Genomic DNA, 19,748 nt, shown 5'->3' with positions numbered 1-19,748 from the left:
ATCTTAACCACCTCCATGGCTGTGCTAAGGAATACTAAAGCAGCATCTGGGGAAAAAAATAGCAACTTTCTGTTTACACGAGAAGAAACTGCAGAATAATCTATTTTCCCAAAAAAACAGGAGGAGAAAAAAAGATAACTGCCTCAGGACCAACTGACAGGGCATCAGGTACTCAACTGATAAGTGAAAATGTTCTGCTAAAATACATCAAAGATAAGCTGCCACAGCCATTTCTACTTCCTCAGGGGAAAAAAGGCTTCACACACTTTGGGTTCTGCAGGCTGGAAGGAAGGTGATTTAAGGAAGTTGTCCCTGGAAGACACAGGAGATAGTGTATCAGTAATTTTAAATGAGAGGAAAGGAAAGGAAAGCAGTCAATGGACTGCAGGCAGGTTAAGGGCAGTTTGAACTCGCAGTTTCCTGTAAATCTGACAGAGGTGGATATTCAGACTTACTTCCAGCCAAGATGCCATTTCACACTGCAGGTAACACATTCCCAAGCAAAAGGGACACTTGGAAGAATCCAGCAAAACCTCAACTGCACGACCAAAGTGCATCTGTGCTGTAGCATATTCCATCTCAAAATGCAGAATGCTTCATAATCATTAAGAAAACCCCTTGCCCCTGAAATAGCCATCAAAGTGTAGAGAACTGAAAGAAAAAGGCCACTTAAATTTCAAACTTATTCTTTTAATGTCTTAAAAAGGTCACAAGATTTCTTTCAATCTTATTAATAAATTTTATTTGGACAAGTAGAGAACAACTTGTATCACAACAGCTTTTAAACAACATGATTAAAGACTGCAGCACTCCAAGGAGGCTCACAGATATGTACAGTATATGAAGAAAAAAGTTGCACCTTCAGAGCTGATCATGATCAAGTTAAAAATACCTGACTTAAAGTACATGTGCTAATAAATTTCCTTTAGGTCATGACCAGCATGAAAATAATTAGGACACAGGTACTCAGCAAAGTTTTCTGCTAATGCATACAGCAATATGCTGCATTTAAGGATTAAAATCAGATTCTAGTTTAGTGTTAGCACTGAGCCCTTAAGAGAAATCCAAATTTCTACTTTTTCCCATTTACAAACATCAAAGCTATTCCCACTTAAGGGTGTGCCCAGCTGCACACAAATCGAGTCCTTGACTGATAAAAACTTTAGCACTAATACTGGAGGTCTCAGTCCTGGTACAAACTCACCTCTCTGGCCATCTCACCTATGAGTTGCTACAGAAAATACTTGCTAAGTTAACTCCTCAGGAGAAACAATGCAGGTCTCTGGAAATCATCACATCCTTTCTACAATGAAAATGATCTGCCAATTCAAGTTTTGTTGGTTCAGGAAGACAGAAGATTTAAGGCTTCGGTGGCAAAAATAATCCTCTGAGTAGTGTTTTTCTAAAGTCAAGCTGACAAAGGTATGTTTACTTTTCCTTAAAATCCCTGGTTATCAGGTTTAGATAACATCCACCTGTTACATCTGGCAAAAAATCCCTCCTTCCAAAGAGGTTGTTCTAAATCAACCATTTTAGAAGCAATTGAGGATACTGTGTTTAATTTTTTTTTTAATTATAGCAACATTCAGAACTTAGTAAGTTGACGAAGCAGTGCTCATGGCATCATCCGCAATTTTGGTACTGGCAGGGTGGATGCTTGCAAAATACTTGACATCACTGTCACCATCCATTTGAAGAGCCATAATTGTTTGTTCCACAGCTTCTTGGTGAGAGTTGGCAGAATTCAGGAAGTATTCTGTAAGAGAAAATGCACAAAACTTACGGGAGGAAAGGATGGGAGATACTTCAATACCAACTTCAGCGTACCCTGTGAGATACAAAATTTCAGAGGACGGTGCACACTTACAGTCCAGCTGGAATATCTTAAAAGGCACACAAGGTACTTCCAAATATACCTATGAATTCACCTTAAAAAAAATCATTCCATGTTTCAGAGCACAGTTGCTCTAATGATGCTGTATAAGTACAGGATTTCTATAGCCCTTCAGTATAAAAGTGTCATAAATTCCATGGCCAAAGAGGACAGAAAAGCCTAGAAACTACTCCAGATGAGAGCACTTGTATTTGTGACAGAGGAAAGATACCATCAACCCATGGTCATGTCACCCCATTTCCCTGCCAGCCTTGCCAAATAATTACCGAGTGATAAATCTAAGATAATACGAAATTAGAGTGGAAGAAGTTCCAACACCTGACATTTGTGATGAACTACAGAACACAAGGTGCACAAAAGCAGCATAACTACAAATAGCTCACAGGAAGATTAGTTGAGATCTGAGGTTTAAAAACTCCTGAACTGATTTTTTAAATCTGCCTCTCCCCATCTATGAACCCTCCATAATCATACCCAAAACACCTTTGAGGCAGGGACTACCTCTGCCATAAGCTTACATAGTGGCAATGCAGAATGCAAGTGCACCATCCACATGGGGGACACAAAATACCAATGCCACGTGAGAGCAGGGAGAAAAGTGACATCCTTGGCCCAGCTAACAGAGGACAAATCACTGCCCATCAGCTGATCCATCTCATGTCTCCATATGCTTCCTCAGAGTCAACATGCACAAGGCAGCTCCCAAAAGCCCACGGCTCACTGTGTTGGGACCCTTGGCACTGGCTGGTGTTTGGGACATTCTGCATTTTTCAGCAGCAGTCCTAAGCCAGTGTATGGTTTTGAGAGAGAAAATGACCAGAAGTGGATGAAGTATTCTGAGTGTGGACACTACTGTTTTACAAAATTACCCAATACTTCTACTACTACTGTTTTCCTTTTTACAGTGCTTTGGACTCTGAGCACTGCTGACTCCTCTGGCACCAGCGAGGCACTGGGGATGCCTTCCTAAGTAAAACCTGCAATTTGATAATTGATTGTATATTTCCCTGAGGAGAATCCTGAGTAGCTTTCTTCACACTGCTATAAAATATAAAAACCCAACAGCAGCCCTTTCTTCTCCCCCAATGAGAAAGAGAAAAGAAATGGTGAATTTGTATTTGTAAATCTTTTTCTTACTCTTATTACACAGAACATCAACAGATTTATTTCAACTAAATAAAGGGCACTGTTCAACAACTTCACAATTGCTAGTTACTCATTTGTGCTTTCTCATGACACCTCTACAAAGTAGCTCACTCATGGAAAATGACACCAAAAGAAAAGGCTGGCATATGAGCAAGAACTCATTTCCTCAGCACTGCACAACAGCAGGTCAGATACCACAACAAGGATCACAGCTTTATCTCAGCCAAGGAAATATCCCACACCAAGGAGACTGTAAAAGCAACAGCAGCCCACATCTGATGTTGCTTCTTCTTTCCCAGCTGAATTTAGCAAAATTGAGGGAGAGAAGAAACCCCATGTAGTCAGCCCATTGCAACTCCTTCTGCCACTGACCTTTCTCTAAAAGGGTTTGCTTCAATGTTTTTGCGAGCAGGACTCGAACATTTGGAACCTTGTCAGATGCCAAGTGCAGTAAGTGTGGCAACAGATGCACAGCAAACTGGTCCATGGGCAGGCAGTCATCTTCAATGATAGTCTGGCAAGAACACAGAGGCAATTTCATTGTATTTTCAGCACAGTGAGCACGAAATCCCAAGACATAATCAGAGCTAACAGATCTTACTACCTTCATAGCACCAATACAGCAGGTAGTATCCACAGAATTTTAAAACATGGTACAGTACTTTCTAGCACAAACCCAGACACAATAAAACAAACTAGAGATGAGGACATTCAGGCTCAGTTAGAAGTCCACTTTATTTTGTATGAAATTTGGAACTAATTTTTTCCTTTTTTTGTTTTTTTAAACCACCGTACCATTTGAAAACAGGAGAGAACAGCAGACAACCTTTACAATCCTTCTCATGATTAATTTAGTCTTTGTTCAAACTAGGTACTATATTAAGACAAAAATGGTTCATCTCAATAAATACCTCTTTTACACAAACATGTTTCTCTAAATAAGCTCAAAGCTCACGCTTCTCCAAACACTTCTAAGAACTGTCCCTCTGGGCAGCAGCCATGGTGGCTCCCAGCCTGCATCTCTGCTACAGCCTCCAAATCTGACCATTTCCTTGGGATCCCAGCTAGTTTCAACTCCTGTTTATTTTGCTGAGAATGCATTGGTTTTGACCAAGCTGCACAAGCTGGCTAAAGAGGTACAGGCAGCACCTACTGATTTATTTCCAAAGATTTATTATACAAATCTCACTTCATGCTGAGCAACAAAGCAGCCTCCCAACTTAGAGATTATTTTCCTACACTTGTGCCCTGTATTCAGTATCAGATTTGATGACCTGGTGCTAATATGCTGAGCTGAATATGCAGTCAAGCTCATCTATGGAGCAACAGAGAAAAAAGCAGCCATGAAACTATTCCCTTGGAAACAAAGTTCTCAAATATTCACCGTGCACTGTCACATATTCACACAATACAGTGTCAACAGACAGCTGAAGAGTTACAGTCCCCTTAATTCTGATCACTACCACCCCACAAACAAAAAAACAAACAAAAAAAACAAAACAAAAAAAACCCCCAACCTCCCTCAACCCCCCCCCCAAAAAAACCCCCAAAAAACCCCAAACAAGCAAAAGAGAATATAAATGAAAAGGCATTTCACCTGGCAAATAAAGACAAAAGTCTGCCGACCAGACCATTTGTGGCATCTACAGAACTTTTCAACAAGTTCATTCATAAGGTCTACCACGAAGGTTGGTGTTGAAGCCATGTACAGCTTTTTTACCATTTCACTAACCTTGAAGAAATGAGAAGAGAAAAAAAAAGAGTAAATACAAAAATTACTCCTGACCACCAACACTCAGAAGTCTGCCATCCTAGATTTCTTTAGATTGCTTTACCAGCTTGTAGGAGATCCAGCGGACAGAGGACACTTTGTCTGCACAGAGGCTGAACGCGATAGGTCTCAGGTAGTCATAGATGTCCCTGGCACTGTACAGCTCTAGAAGTAAGATCAGCTGCCTACAGGATGGAAGAAGAACCAAAGAGAGTACATCACAATGAGAAAAAAGGCAGTTCAACTGAGTATCATCATTTATATGACAACTCTTATCAAATATACAATGTGGCCAAGCAAAATCTTCTGTTTTTCAGTGCCATCAGCTTGACTACAGGTCACTTGCAAGTATTAAATTGCTACTTATTCACAATAATGATGATACAACTACTGGGAATTTTTAAGCAAGGGAGACAAATGGAGGAGGATAAGGACCATCTACTGATCAAAAACGAAATTAAGACTATCACTGTAAAACATCTATTACATGATTTTCACATTATTAAATATCCACAACAATAAAAATAATCATTCAGAAAACCACATACTCAGCCAGCTCAGCACGGAAACGCCAGTTCCTGCTGTTATCAGTCACCAAGAATTCCTGAAGCTGATAAAGATACTCTCGTCTTTTGTCAACATGAAGAAGCTGTAACAGTAAAATATTAACTTACATAAAGAACTACAGGCTACAACCAGCAGACAGAACAAGAGCTTTAAATACAACCAATGAAACATTCTTTTTTATTTAAAAAATCTTAAATCTTTAGCCATAGTGTTGCTTTCCTGGGCTCTGTAATGCTTAAGGCTGTAAAATCACATGGGGCTCTACTGAAAGGAAAATGTGATCAAGCCTCTCCTTTCTAGGAAAGGAGGCGTAAACAGTAAAGACAGTTTTAGGATTTGTGTCTTTCAGCTCCAGAAATGAGGCAGATACAGAGAAACTTCTACAGAAATCTGACAAGTATGTTGTGTAGGCAGATTAGAGCCATCATAAAAAAAAAAAAAAAAAAAAAAAAAATCATTCACTGCCATCTATATACTGAATAGACATGAACAAAGCTCTTCAGAGAAAAAAAAAATCAGCAACACAGATTCCAGTATACAACAGACACCTGCAGAGATTCCCAGGGAGTTACACAGGTATTATGCTAAAAAGCAGGTGCATACAAAGAAATGAAGCCAAATTTTTAACTGCACTTGACCACAGCTGAACACAGACATACCTTGAGGAAGTCGTGCAAGTGCTTAAGCACACCTATCCTCACTTCATCTAGGTCCTTCAAAAAGCCATTGAAGACAGGAACTAGATCTCCAGCTGTAAGCTGGTCTCCAAGGATGACAGCAAGCTCATGTATAGAAAATGCCAGCGTCCGCCGAACCTTCCACTGCAACACAAATAAAGCAATGTTATTGATCCAAAGTGCTCCAGTCAAACTGGAGGCTTGGTATCCATGCTGGACTCTCAGTAAACTACACTATTTACAAATACCTTCAACACTGTCTCATGTTACAAATGAAAATTACACCAGAAATTTTAAATGGGAAAAAAAAAGGAAAATAGAAGAGGACAAATTACAAGGTATCACTTCTTCCACCTGAGTATCAAGGAACTAAGCAAATATAAGTAATCAAAATACTTTAATTTTCCACATGCCAGGAAGGAAAACAGTGACAACAGTGCTCTTGCACGCATTACTTTTTGCTTTAACTACTTTAGCATAAATTAGTTTCATGCTACTACTCTCTCATTCTGCTTTTTAAATTAAGTAAGATATATATCCCACAGTATTTCAGCTGGATTATTTTAACTTCCATAATAGGTGAAGTTTCTTCCACACTGACTGCCCAGCAGCCCAAGAACCAGTGGAGCTTTCAGACACCCTAAATTGAGGGCACCCTGTTTAATTTGAGTAATTATTTCAAATAAGACTTTTTAAAATAAAATAGCATCTATTCTTTAGCCAGCACTTTCCACTGAGCATGGGCATTGTTCTTTTGCCCTGGTTTGGTGATCCAATCTTAACTCAGATTAGACTGGTGATAAATTCTGGACAGTTCTGAACACAGGGTAATTTGTTTTTACTTATGTTTTAAATTTATTAGCTGTTTGTTTTTAATGGCTGCAAAGGAGTCTGGAAAACATGAGCAATAGCCATGTATAAAATTACTCACTATGTATCACTGAGAACTGCTCTGACAGAGCAAGCAGCAAGTTCAAGAGAGGTGAAGCAGTCTGAGAATATTTAAAAAAATAAAAAGACCATCTCCAAAAAAGGAAACAAAGAAGGACTGGGAAACAACTGTAAACCAAGAGCAAAATGCAGAAAGCCAGCTACTTACCACCTGACAACAAGGAAAATGCTGCTATTTCCAGTATTTGTTTTCAAAGCAGCAATGCTGCTGCGTGGTGATAGCAGTGTTATTCCTGTATGACTAACTGGATGTGGCACCAAGGCCTGGTGTGAGGCTGACTCACTGAGCTCCAGACATGCCTGCAGGGGCACGTCTGCTCACACAGCAGCACAGCCCAAATTCTCAAACCTGGGAGACTCCCAGACATTGCCATCAGATCTCCAGCAAGCAAAGGAAATCAGAGACCTCATTTTCCTACTGGAGATCCATCTCCCATTTTAACCAGCACATTTCCTTACTACCTGAGCACCACACCACACCCTGCTTCCCCTGAGACAGCTGCTGCACTTTCATTCCTTACAGAGTAACACCAGCGATGGAAAGCTCTGTCTACAAAGCAGAGCAGCCCAACATCCAGTAAACACCAGAAATCACCACGGAGGATCCAGTTAGCCTGTCATATCACAGCAGTCCAGACTGATCCCTGCTCGAGCTCACCTGCATGTCAGATGCCAGAGTCTCGTAGGTGTCCTTCAAGCAGTGCCAGTTCTGCCTGCCCAGGGTCAGCGCCACGCCGGGCAGGCTGTAGGCGCAGTGCTTGGCAATCTCGGTGTCGACTGTTTGTGCGCGGGAAGGATCAGTCATGGATAAATACTGATCCAGCAAGGCTTGAGGTACAACATCCTGCAGGAAGAGAAGGGCAGAGCAGCCACGCTGCTTTCAATCACTCCTCATAAGGCTCGCTGTAATTCCAGAGCATGCTATAAGGGGGGAAAAACCCACTTTTTTCCCCACAACTATGGAATATTTTTTAATTACAGTGTCTTAATAAGAGCACAAAGGTTTTGTATCTCCTAAGTTCCACCAAAATATTCCAAAGAAACAATAACATGACTGGGGGCTATTTGAAAATATACAGACCAATCTCTTTAGGGAGTCCAGCAAATTGAAAGACTACATTCTACTTTTCTGCAAACATTAAGGTCATGCCTTGTGCAAACTGGCCTTTTTATGTCATCCATAAAGACAGGCAGAACAGCAAATGAGGAGACTTGCTCAAACAAGACTTTCCTAATTCTCTCAAAATGTTGGGAAGGTGGAGGGAAAAAACCTAAATTAAAATGCCTTGGGGAGGCAGGGAAGGGGAGGAAACAGAGTATACTATGTTCAATACTGTTTCCAAACTCCCTGAATAGGCAACAGGGAAGAAAAGCTTTGCCCAGAGACAGATCTCTGGTGAAGACCAATCCTCCTGTCCACTGACGAATTAAAGCATCTCAATCAAAATTTTGTGAAAACCTCTTTGTGATGACTTCACTACTGCCTTTGCTTCAGCTGTGTCAGGGACTGACTCTATTAAGGGGTGCAGAAGAACATTTTCCCAACATAGCTACTGAATAGCTCCACTGACAGGAACAAAAGAGGGACTGAGGTTCCCACTCAAGGAATCACTCTGTTGCACAGTGGCACATTTAATACTGAATTATGGAACAACAAACATTTGATTCCTTTTGGAAAAAATACCAGAGACAGTTCCAGCTTAATGAAACACTTTTGCAACTGTTCTGCAAAAAGCTATCAAGAGGCACGGGTGGTTCCTCTCAAAACATGCAATAAAAAACATCCTGTTTCCTCAATAGCCTAATTCCCATTACAGAGCAGTTTCCATAGAAAACTAAACCAAATGAAACAGAGCCTGAAGATCTATGACAACTGCTATCTCATGTCAAAAAAATATTGTCATCTGTCATGCATAAATGTAATAGAAGCAACTGCTAAATGAATCCATTATCTCTGGAAACAAAGAATATTTTAAAACTACTTACTTAAGAGGTATTTAATAAAAACTATATCATGTCAGAAATTACTGAATGAAAAAGGGGATAAAGGAAATCCCCATACACATAAAACCAATTTCACTTATCTGATACATATTAAAAACAAAAATAGAAGTCACTGTCATTTACCTGTACTTTGGATTTTTTTTCTTCTTCAGGGCTGAAACTACTGTTGGTACTCAAATCTGAATCATTATGAATATAGTGAAGTGTAGAATCCATGCTCTGTGAAAAAAAGAAATAAAAAGGTCACACAAAACACACTCTTAAGATTAAACGCAAAAGAAATGTCAACATCAAGAAGTGCTGTCCTCACATCAAAGTCTATTTCACAGATTAAAGGAATACATGTTTTAACATCAAACACAATTTTGCTGCAGCCCAAAATCAGAAGGTCTGCAAGATAAACTTGCTTTCAATTTCAGAGGCTCCTCTTACTCTGCTCCATTTTGGTTCTCATGGAATGAAAATCACAGAGGAGGAGTACCTTTGAGATTGCATTAAAGAAAATGTAACTAACATATGGGTCACATTGCTTCTCCCCGAATGGAAAATGAGAAAACACCTGTAGCTGATTTTGCTGGATGTGTTGCTTTGGATTTGTGATAAAAAAAGGTCAAATCAAAGCCACCCTCACACTGAAGCGTAGAGCCTGATGAGACTTCTGCTGTTGCTCCTTTCCTAGAGGCGATTATTCTATAATCTTCTCTATGGATAAGCTTCACCTTATAAAACTAGGTCCTACTTGGCCACAGCTGCTGACAAGAGTCATCACCCCTCTCAGCAGTCCTATTAAAATCATTTTAACAATCATTTTCAGCACCCTGGCTACACATCTGGGCCTTGAGGATAAGGGCTGAGACTCTGATTGAGAACAGTGGCAGAGGTGTGATGGGCTGCAATACACTGTTCTGCTGGGGGGATGCAGCACCGACACTTCCTTTAAAGTGAAGCTCCCCAAATACAATGGACTTTGCATAATAAACCATGAATTTCAAGATGTATGTGATGAATATCTGAACAGTAGATCAGGCTGCTGTGTGGAGGAACAGGACAAAGGCATTTTTGCTAGATTTATCTATTCAGAGATGCTGCAGGGTGAGCTCCCAGGGTCAACATAAGCCACGAGAACATGCCTACTTCTACCAGCTGTTCAGATTGTTTTGACAACGAGAATTTTCCAGCAAACCATAAACCTCTTCAAAAAAAAAGCCTCCAGTATACAATCTGTCTTCCTTGGTTTGACTTCAGACAGTTGCTTTTTCCTCCTCCATGAGCTGCTTTCATCTAAGCACTGGGCTGTAATTTTACTGCTGAGGTATAATTACAGGTGATAAAGAACAGGCAGAGCTGTGAGGCAATTGCATATCTCTGGCACAGCAGTCCATGTCACCTGTCAGGCTTAGGAACCAGCAGCAGGAAGAGCCAAGGAAAGAACAGATTTGCAAGCAACTCCATAACTAAATGTGTCCAGCAGCATACAGGTCCAACTATAAAATCTCCAGAGGCTCTGAAAACTACCTCTACAGGATTTTTAGTTTAACAGTCAATTCCTCCTTCACTCTTTTTTCCCCATTTGCTTGTTTGGGTTGTTTTTTCCCCTGAAAAAGAGATTGTTTTCAGTACTGCCAGAGTTACCAGATTTGACCCCTTGCAAATCACAGAATTATGAGGCAGCCAGTATACCCTTGCCACAGTGCTTTCCATGAGTTGCCAGTTTGCATGAGACCACAGGTTAGTCATCCGTTCTGTTACAGTAAAAAATGAAAGGGCTCCATCTCACATTCTCTGCTACCCCAGTTCCAAAAGCCTAAGCTTAAAAAAAATTAACATTAAAAATGAAATAAAAAATAATTAAAAATTATACTTTATGGATTGAACCAAGTCAAACAACTGAATATAATGGCATGTGTCACAGATGGGAACATTTTTACCCAGCCACTTTTATAGTCAAATATGCATTCCAGAGAGGCAGAGCTTCGGCACAGAAGAACGAGAGCCATCAGTCAGTATTTAGGTTATGCAGTATCTCTATCCCTGGAAATGAAGTTCCATCTGTACTTCTTCCATGCACACACCAAACTGAGCATTGCAGAGAGCCAGGACATGAAAATGCAGCAGGGTTTAGCCTGAAAGCTTCTTGTGTACCAAATGCACAGTCTTTGTCATGGCCTTACAAACCCCTAAGGTGAAGTTTCCCTTGGCTGTTTAACAATAGCTCCAGGGTTGTGCTCCAAAGATCTCTGCTCTGTGTCAAGGGCTGCACACCAGGACAAGAGGTGCTGGTGTTCCCTGACAGGGCAGTTCGCCCAAACAAAGAGACCAATGTTGGGGTCCATCTCCTCCTGGCATCCATCTTATTCTCCAAGAGAGGTACTTGTGCCAGAAAGGAGTAGGAAAGTTTTAGCCCAGTTTCCTTTCTCCCTCCACCTCCTAACAAAAATAGACTCCCACACCCATCCCTTTGTCAAACCTTGCAGAGAACATACAACCTAAAGAAAATAAAAACAGTGGCTCTTGAGCAAAAATAAAACAGCTACCCTCAAAAAACAAGCTTCAACATGTCCCAAAATCTTACTGGTTCACTCTATTACACCATTTAGTTTCATTTGAATAGAGAATCTCTCCTTAGCATGCAGCATTAACTCCTTCATGAGCCAAGACAGCTGCCAAACGACAAGCAAACTGTGGTTTTGCTTGGTAGTATGTCTGCAGAACTGTGCAGGCTACATTCAAATATAAAATGCTGGAGCTTGATTTCTTTCAAGTGTCCAGTACTCTACTGACACACTGCTATGCTGAGACTTCAAAAACCCAAGCAAAGACAAAAAGAAAAAAAAAAATCGCAACAAAAACCCCACTAAACTAAAAACCCGAACAACCACCTGTGAAAATTTCTTCACTGCTAGGGGCAACAGTCTACTTGCTCAAGGATCACAGCTTGATTCCCAGAATTCTAGGTCACCTCTATAATATCCGTTCACTTGTAAAATGAGGACTTGATTCAGTGCCAGTAACAAACAACGAACTGACAGATTAAGAGCATCCTTCTGAAGCATAAAACTGCAACATGCAAATCAACATATACCAGCAATGTAACAGATTCTTAAACTTTCTGTCAGCACTATATTCTGTATACAAATACCTAAAATGCAGGACAGGCCCCTCGGAACAAACACCACCCTCAGGACCCCCCAAAATTCTTAAGAACAGAGGATAAATTTACACTGTCATTTTAGGTTAGCATTAGCAAGAAGTGACTACAACAGATCCTATGATAAAAAAAGCGTATTGAGCCAGACAGAAAGGAATCGGGGGCAGGCTGGTGTTTTTGAAACAAACCATATTTGTAGAGTTAAATTATGATTGTGTATAATCAGCAGCATCCAAGTAAATGTCACATTCCTGACTCCTCGTATGTTTTTGGTTTAGATGGTAGTCCAACTGCTTAGAGAAAAAGTTAATTAAATGCCATCAAGAAACACTGCTCTAATTGAAGAAGGATGAAATTGTTTGCACTGAACTGATATTAACTCCTAGACATTTCAAAGACATTTGTCAAAATTTCATCTGGAAACACCACTTCAGCAATACGATTCAACAAATCACTTGCTCTGGTTTTATGGAGCCTATTTTGGAACTATTGCTTTCTGCAACAGCAACAGCATTAAATACCACCAGAGCTTGTGGCATTACATGCAGTGAATGGAGTGGGTTTGGCCTGACACACAGCAAAGAACAGAAAAGAGTATCAAATGCCACAACTAGTGAGGCAGAAAGTGGGGCTGAAGAAGTAAATGCAAAAAACTTCAAGATGTCACTGACTGCTAGAATAACCTTCTCTTTCAGCAGTCCACACAACATCTCGATTGCAGGTGTTGAACTTCTCTTATTCAGACCAGCAAACTACTATAAATCAATTCAACAAGGAGCAAAGGGAACAAGTACCTCATTCTCCAGGGTGGTGGGGGGCACTGGAGAAGAAGATTCACTTATTATCAGCAGGGCTCTGTTTTAAGCAAGGCAATTTCACAGTAATAAACTGTGGTAGCACTAAAACATCTTCAAATACAACAGTCACAATGGAGATTTTAACAGAAACAGTTTCAAGAATTTACATGGACAAGCACAGAACAGGCAAGAACAAAGGCACCCAATTCAACTCATTTTATTTTAGTAGCTAGCATTTCAATACCATCCCACAAAATCGAATGCTGCACTAGCCAAAAGTAGAAAGCATTTGGCTGCAATCCTCACATGAATGCAAATTACAGCTCTATTACTGGAGCCCTGGAAATTCTAATGAGAAAAAAATAAAGTACAAAACTCGCTTCTTACCTCAACAGTGTCACCAATTAAAGGCACAATATCACCCAGTATAGGTTTAAAACTTTGTTGGTCATTGATGGTTAGTTCAGTCTGTGAATCTGTTCCCTTGCCAACACTGGCCATTGTCTCTTCTTGAGGATCCAAACTGGATGCTCTGAGTGCAGCAGACAACACCTCCACTTGTGCTGCAGTACATGAAAGAGAAACACATGAGAGACTAAACTGCAATAAAACTTTAGGCAAGTCCACAAATCAACCTTTAGACAGTGACTAATTAACTGAAAGATGGAGGAACTACAGGAGAGTTACAAACTTTAGATCATTAGCTGTTGGTAAATCCCAAACCAGCGACAATTAAAGCGCTAGATTAACACCCCACTCTTTCCAGGGTGCTCAACCAAACCACAGTCCAGTGAAATCTGTCCTAAAATAAACAAACAAAACCCAACAGGATATAGGGAGACTGCTGTTACGGCAGGATCGATTCTTTAAGAATTTTAGTAAATATTAATGGTGCAAATAGGTTTTTTGGGCAGAACAGCCCATGAATATTAACTTACAGACTGGGCCATTTGTAGGAGTTGGGACTAAGAGAAAGAAGGGCAAAGTCATTCAAATAAAGACTGAGAACAGGTTTAGTAATACACAAAGGACTTCCATTCTGAGAGGTTGTTTCTCCCTCTACATACGTTTGTTCAATTCTTGCATTTTTATAGCAACTGTAAAGCAAGATCTATATAGAAGGATGTCAGACTCAATACTTCAGCCTTCCTGCACCCTCCAAACAAATAAGAAGGTTGTACAGTTCATTCTCTTATTCATCTAAAGAAAGCATTAGCACTTCATACTCTGCTATCCACTCTTGGAAAAGATCCAGCAGTTCTGAGGCTGCTCTGCTTTCCATCCCTCTTTTTACTGCCAATTAGAAAAAGCTTTGTTGAGCAATGTTCCTTGGATATAGCCTGACCTGAGATCAGGTATCAGAGGCAATCTCAGCTGCAAGTGAGACAGAATTCAGTGCAGATTAATCTACCCTGCCACTCTCGTCCTCCACTTCTTTTCAAGAAGGTAAGAAGGAATAATCTCTTCACTCATTAAATTTACCCAGCCATCCAGAAGATCTGTTCCTCACAGATTGTGCCTTTTCCAAGGTTTCTTAAATGTTCACTGTGAAATTACACGACAAACCATATGCTTGTTTTTAATCCCATATTGCCATACTAAGCTACAGAATTCTGAATTTCTCCCTCTAGCTTTTTAAGTATGGTTGTTAACGAGAACTAAACAAAGAAAGCTAGACTCATTTGTAGATAGAAGAAACAGATATTAAATACAACTGTTGCAAGAAACAAAAATTGTTAACTCAGCAAAATCTTAGATCAAAAACCTTAGCAAAATCTGGAAAACACACTATGGGTTCACTGGTTTGTCGGTTGAGTCTGATGAGCAGGGATAAAGTTAATTCTTTACAATACGCAATGCTAACTCTCTAACTGTATCAAATTCCTGATAAAATAAACCAAATATATTCTTGCTGTATTACTGTATTCCTCAACAGGAAACAGGAAAAACAAACTGTTAAAAACTTAAAGCATAATCAACATCATACTAATACTTCCACCATAAAACATATTATGTGAAAAATATAGGACAAATATATATTATATATAATTTACATATAAAGATATAAAAATAAGTAATTTTACAATTTTTAAGATTAATAAGAGCTTGCTACAACCTCACTCTTCAAGTGTTACTTCACTGACAAACTTACATACTTAGGACCCATGAGAATAAAAAAGATTAAGGTTAATAAATTTCTCAAAAACTTAAAAAGTTAAATACCATCACCCTCCAAATCATGTAAAATACATGGTCAAGCTAGGGCAAGAAATACCTGCCTTATTTCCAAACTCTTCTCATTTACAGAAACCAAACAAAATTAAAAAGAATTATATTCTGCTGCACATTAAGGAGACATTTTTCTTGAAGACTTCTTTCATGAAGGACAACTTCACGAAAAATGTGCACTCCTCTCACCTTCACTTCAAAGCCAAGAAAGCTTACCCTGACTAGGTCAACACATAGTGCTTCAACACAGTGTATGTGTTTACTGAAAAATCCACACAGAGCTCCAAACTTCACTTCTAGTAACAGACATATCAACAGCAGCAATTGGGAATTTTCTGAGACATATTCCCCACCCATGCCCCACTGTCAGCTTGCACACCTAGACCTCCCTTTCTTAGGGGCTTAACAGTATGGAGACAACACCTATCCTCATTTCTTCTGCCTGCCCTTGAAGAAATATGACAAAAATGTGCATTTCCTCAGCTTCTTGTCAATTCCACAATCCCAAGATGTGGGGATGAAGGACAGGAGAAGACAAATTCACAAGGATTTCATTGATAGGCAAGTGTCTTCTTTGTTCTTTCAACACTTACTTGTAGGTCCTGTCACCAAGGGTGACTTCAGTGCTGCCGTTTACTGAAAGGTGAATGACTTGAAGTCCATAAATATCTTAAGGTCCTAGCTAAAAGAAGAGCAAAGCATTGCTGCTGCTCCCCATCTATCACGAAGATATTTCCTACCAACATGAGACAGGCAATGGTTTCCAGAAAATAATTTCAAATTCAAGTAAAGGATAAGACTCCCCTCCCATGAATGACAGAGAAATGCCTCAGAGCTCTTAGGAAGCCAGGTTTGAATAGGAAGACTGGAAGGGAATCTGCTGGCTAACCAGCTTTCACAACTACCATCAGTTCAAACTGGAGCATATAGGTTGGTTTTGCACATAGCACAGAACTCAAGTACTGCATTGCTCAGATAAAAATCAATGTTCACTGGGTTTTAGACCATTCATTAACCCTTTCTTCAACTTTTGCTTCAGGTGAGATGTATTTCTGAACAAGAAAAAATTTACTCTTGGCTACTGTACCTGCATCCTGAAACATCTGGCACAATCTGTATCTGGTCTTAATGAATTTCCTGGTTCTCAGGAATTTCTGTCCTTTCAATAAACCTTATTGTTGTTTTATGTTTCTCCTGATATTTCACTAGAAGACACTGATGCTCCATTTTTTCCCCCTCTCTTTTTCCTTTCTCTCATTTTTCTAAAGGATCTGCCTTCCTTACCCTTGCTTTTTACTCAGAGGCAAAAGCTATAGGCTGCATTTATGGGTACAGAGATGAAGTAACTGAAACACAAAAACAAGGAGGTTCTTCCCCACTTAGTCCTCACCGACTGTTCCATTAACATATTTTAGACTTTTATTGCAGGCAGTGCTAGTAACCTAACTTATAAATATTTATAAGGGAATGGGATCAACTGACCCCACACTTGGGCTGGTTTATCCCTATTAGGTGTCCTTTTGGCAAAGCAGCTTTGTAACTGGCTTAAGCCACAGTTAGCCTCAGTGACCTGCATGTCAGGCTTCCTCTATTCCCCCAAACAATATTAAGGAAAGCTGACACTACATGATTTAGCCCCTTCTATGCACAATGTAAGGAAATAAAGCCAGTTGAAGAATGTGTCCCTGGAAAGAAAAATAAAGAAATAAAAATATCTGAGAAAAGCAAAGCAATCCCTGAAGGAAGTAAAGACAGCAGCAGCCTCAGGGAACTGGAAAAACATGACCTGAATAAAGACCCTGTGATAATTTATAAAAAGCTGGCATACTTCAGAGGAATGTGCAGGTTTCCCATCTCCCAGTCTGAGACCTTCCAGATGTCTAGCCAGTGGACTGGAAAGGTCTTTTTAACAGGGTATACCAGTGCTTAACTTTGCACAGCCCATGTAGCTCTGCAGGCCAGTAGTTTGGCTGTGAGAAGACAGGCTGTCTTTATCTTGGTTGCTGACTGCTCAACCACCTATTACGCAGATTTATCACTTTGGCAATAAGCTAATTCTGGAAGGAAAGCCCCAAGGTAAAGAGTGAGATTCAGTTAAAGCAGTTCACCCCTTTCTGAGAATGAGATTAGGAAAAAAATATTCTATGATGTTTACTGATTACCATTAAAAAATTATATTTGCTGGAGACCTCATCAGTCATCATTGTACATGCCTTTAAGCAAGGATCTGAGGCTTGAAACAGAAACTGCCCTAATGAGGTGCACTACAGAAACCCCCAAACCAACAAACACCACCCCCCAAAAAAAAAACCCCAACACAAAACACCAAACCAAAACCACACAACCATGACTAGTGTGTATGTAAACAGTAACCCCTTAGTGCTTGGCATCCAAGACATCTGGAAGATGGGGATATGCACTGAACATGCTGTACTCTGGGCTGCATGACCTGGTGATACCTTTCCTTTGACTGTTCCCCTTGGCATGGTACACTGAGGTACTCCTCAGATAAAAATTGAGTTATTCTGTTCTCAATACTTCTGCTATAATGGTGCAAGCAGGTGAGGAGAGAAGCAACTCACATAACACAGAAGGGTGAAGTGAGACACGTGAAGTAGAGGAATGTCAAACCCAGAAAGAGAAGTGAAAATAAAAAAGGAAATAGGAGGGGAAATACATATGGAGGGAGGGGATAGGGGTACAAAGACGTAGTGGTTGCTAGGGATGAACATACAGTGCAAAGCACAGAGTGGGGTGGGAAGAAGGAACAACAACAACAAACACCACACCAAAAAAAAACCAACGAAGTCTAACAAACTGTACTTTTCTGAATCAAAAAGAATCATTGCTGGCTGAACTTCAGCACCAAATCTCCACACCTGTCTCAGCTGTCAGGGACTGGCTCAGAAACCAACTAGCAAAATGGAAATCATCAACCTCCTCTGATTGAACAGCGAAGAACAGCACCTTATTACCATCACCTAGATATTCTGCAGAGTCAAATAATAAAAATTCAGTGTGATCTTAAGAAACTTCAAAAACCCTGTGCCAATGATACTGGCCATTAAGGTTCTACACAACAGGAATTAATTTTCTTAAGTTTACAAAATGTTAAAAAAAACCCCAAACCAAAACGAAAAAAACAAACAAAAAAACCAACCCAAAACCCATGTCAAAAAAAGACTGCTGAATTTGCACAGTCAAGTATGGAGAGGCAAGGTACAGCCAGAGTCAAGGTCATCTGAACAACTTAATCTTACTGACACATGCAAAAATTATGCACTGCAGTCTCATTCCCAAACCACACTTCATCACTTCATCTTGTGATGTCTTCAGGATGCTTGGCCAATTTGCTACAGAAGCCAGGAGATGTGTACCTATGGAAGCTCTCCAGTATGGCAGGCCTCCACTTACCCACCACAGAGAACACAGCATCTTCCACTCCCATCCCTTGGCTGGGAATTCAGCAATAAAGACAGGAGCACAGCATGGAAGCAGGAGTCCAGGACTTAGGTGACAGCAAGCCAATGAAGAAAATAAGTGCAAGAAAAAGATCACAGGGATTTAAAAAGAAATAAAGAGAGGAAAATTCCTAGCTTGCTCAGTCATTGCTGTCAAAGCAAAGCCTACTCACGGTACAAGACTCAAAAACATAATGGCTAGCTTTGCAGAGAGAGGGATGTGCAGGCAAGGGAAGGAGCCTATGAACCATTTGGGACCTCAGCTGTTTGGCATACATTTGTAAGCCCTGTATACTGGAGACAAAATTGTCTGTGAAATTAAGTAGTTTCATAAAATTTCTACGAAAACAAATTAAGATAAGCTTTTGACTGAGTATTTATATCATCAATTTGCAACAACAGTTTTCAGTGGTATTGCCATGAGCAAAGAGGCAGTCAGTGCTCTCATCTTCTGGATCACCCCCAGAGTAAGTCTACCTTTTGTCACAATTTAGGAAGTCTAAGGTTCAATACATAGCTATTAAGTCAGCTACTCAGAGACTAAAGTCTGGATACCTACCACATCTGTGTATGCCACAGCATTTGAGACAAGCTTGCAAAATTAATATTGTTTGCACTTTGTGCAAAATTAAAATTACAATGCTACTAAATCAAAACAGGCACATTGTTAAATTCCAGTTTCTCAAGTATTCAGACCAAATAATGAGAGCACAGGCAAGAGGGCAAAGAGTAGATTTAGAAGCGTTTTATGGGGCTTCACTACACAGCCTCAACCAAGTCAGAGGTACTGAAGAGAACACAAGGGTGACTGAGTAATCAAGACCACCTACTGCCACCTTTAATTAGAATAAATGGCATTGCTAGCCATAATTCAAATCCCACAGTGTTGAAAACCTAGAAACAGTTTTCTTCTACTGAAATGCGCAAATGTTGATCAACAACTGCACAGAAAACCTCCTGACATCCCGTCATGAGAGCCAAAAACAAACAAACAAAAAATTCCAAAAACCTGCCCTGAAACAAGACATGAACACACATGATAAACAACCTCATAACACAGGACAATTCTGGATGTACAAATGCATGCTTACATAAATCTTCTT

General features: G+C 40.0%; 1 protein-coding gene across 10 annotated transcripts in view; it reads right to left on the bottom strand.

Moving 5' to 3' along the window:
• Positions 1 to 669: 669 nt before the first annotated feature.
• The window catches only part of PPP4R1 (protein phosphatase 4 regulatory subunit 1), a 64,686-nt gene continuing 45,607 nt past the window's right edge, over positions 670 to 19,748 (bottom strand). For all 10 annotated transcript variants that reach the window (XM_085052541.1, XM_085052543.1, XM_085052548.1 and 7 more), the window contains 9 exons: positions 13,343 to 13,518; positions 9,134 to 9,229; positions 7,665 to 7,850; positions 6,038 to 6,199; positions 5,360 to 5,460; positions 4,876 to 4,996; positions 4,638 to 4,772; positions 3,413 to 3,554; positions 670 to 1,756 (listed from right to left, as the gene is read on the bottom strand). In XM_085052541.1, coding sequence (XP_084908667.1) covers positions 1,593 to 1,756; positions 3,413 to 3,554; positions 4,638 to 4,772; positions 4,876 to 4,996; positions 5,360 to 5,460; positions 6,038 to 6,199; positions 7,665 to 7,850; positions 9,134 to 9,229; positions 13,343 to 13,518 — 1,283 coding nt within the window. In that variant the 3' untranslated portion in view covers positions 670 to 1,592. The remainder of the gene's footprint in view (positions 1,757 to 3,412; positions 3,555 to 4,637; positions 4,773 to 4,875; positions 4,997 to 5,359; positions 5,461 to 6,037; positions 6,200 to 7,664; positions 7,851 to 9,133; positions 9,230 to 13,342; positions 13,519 to 19,748) is intronic.

Source organism: Lichenostomus cassidix, chromosome 2 (genome assembly GCF_008360975.1).
Source record: "Lichenostomus cassidix isolate B80296 chromosome 2, HeHo_3.0, whole genome shotgun sequence".
NCBI lineage: Eukaryota > Metazoa > Chordata > Aves > Passeriformes > Meliphagidae > Lichenostomus > Lichenostomus cassidix.
This window is presented reverse-complemented; position numbering and strand designations above follow the sequence as displayed.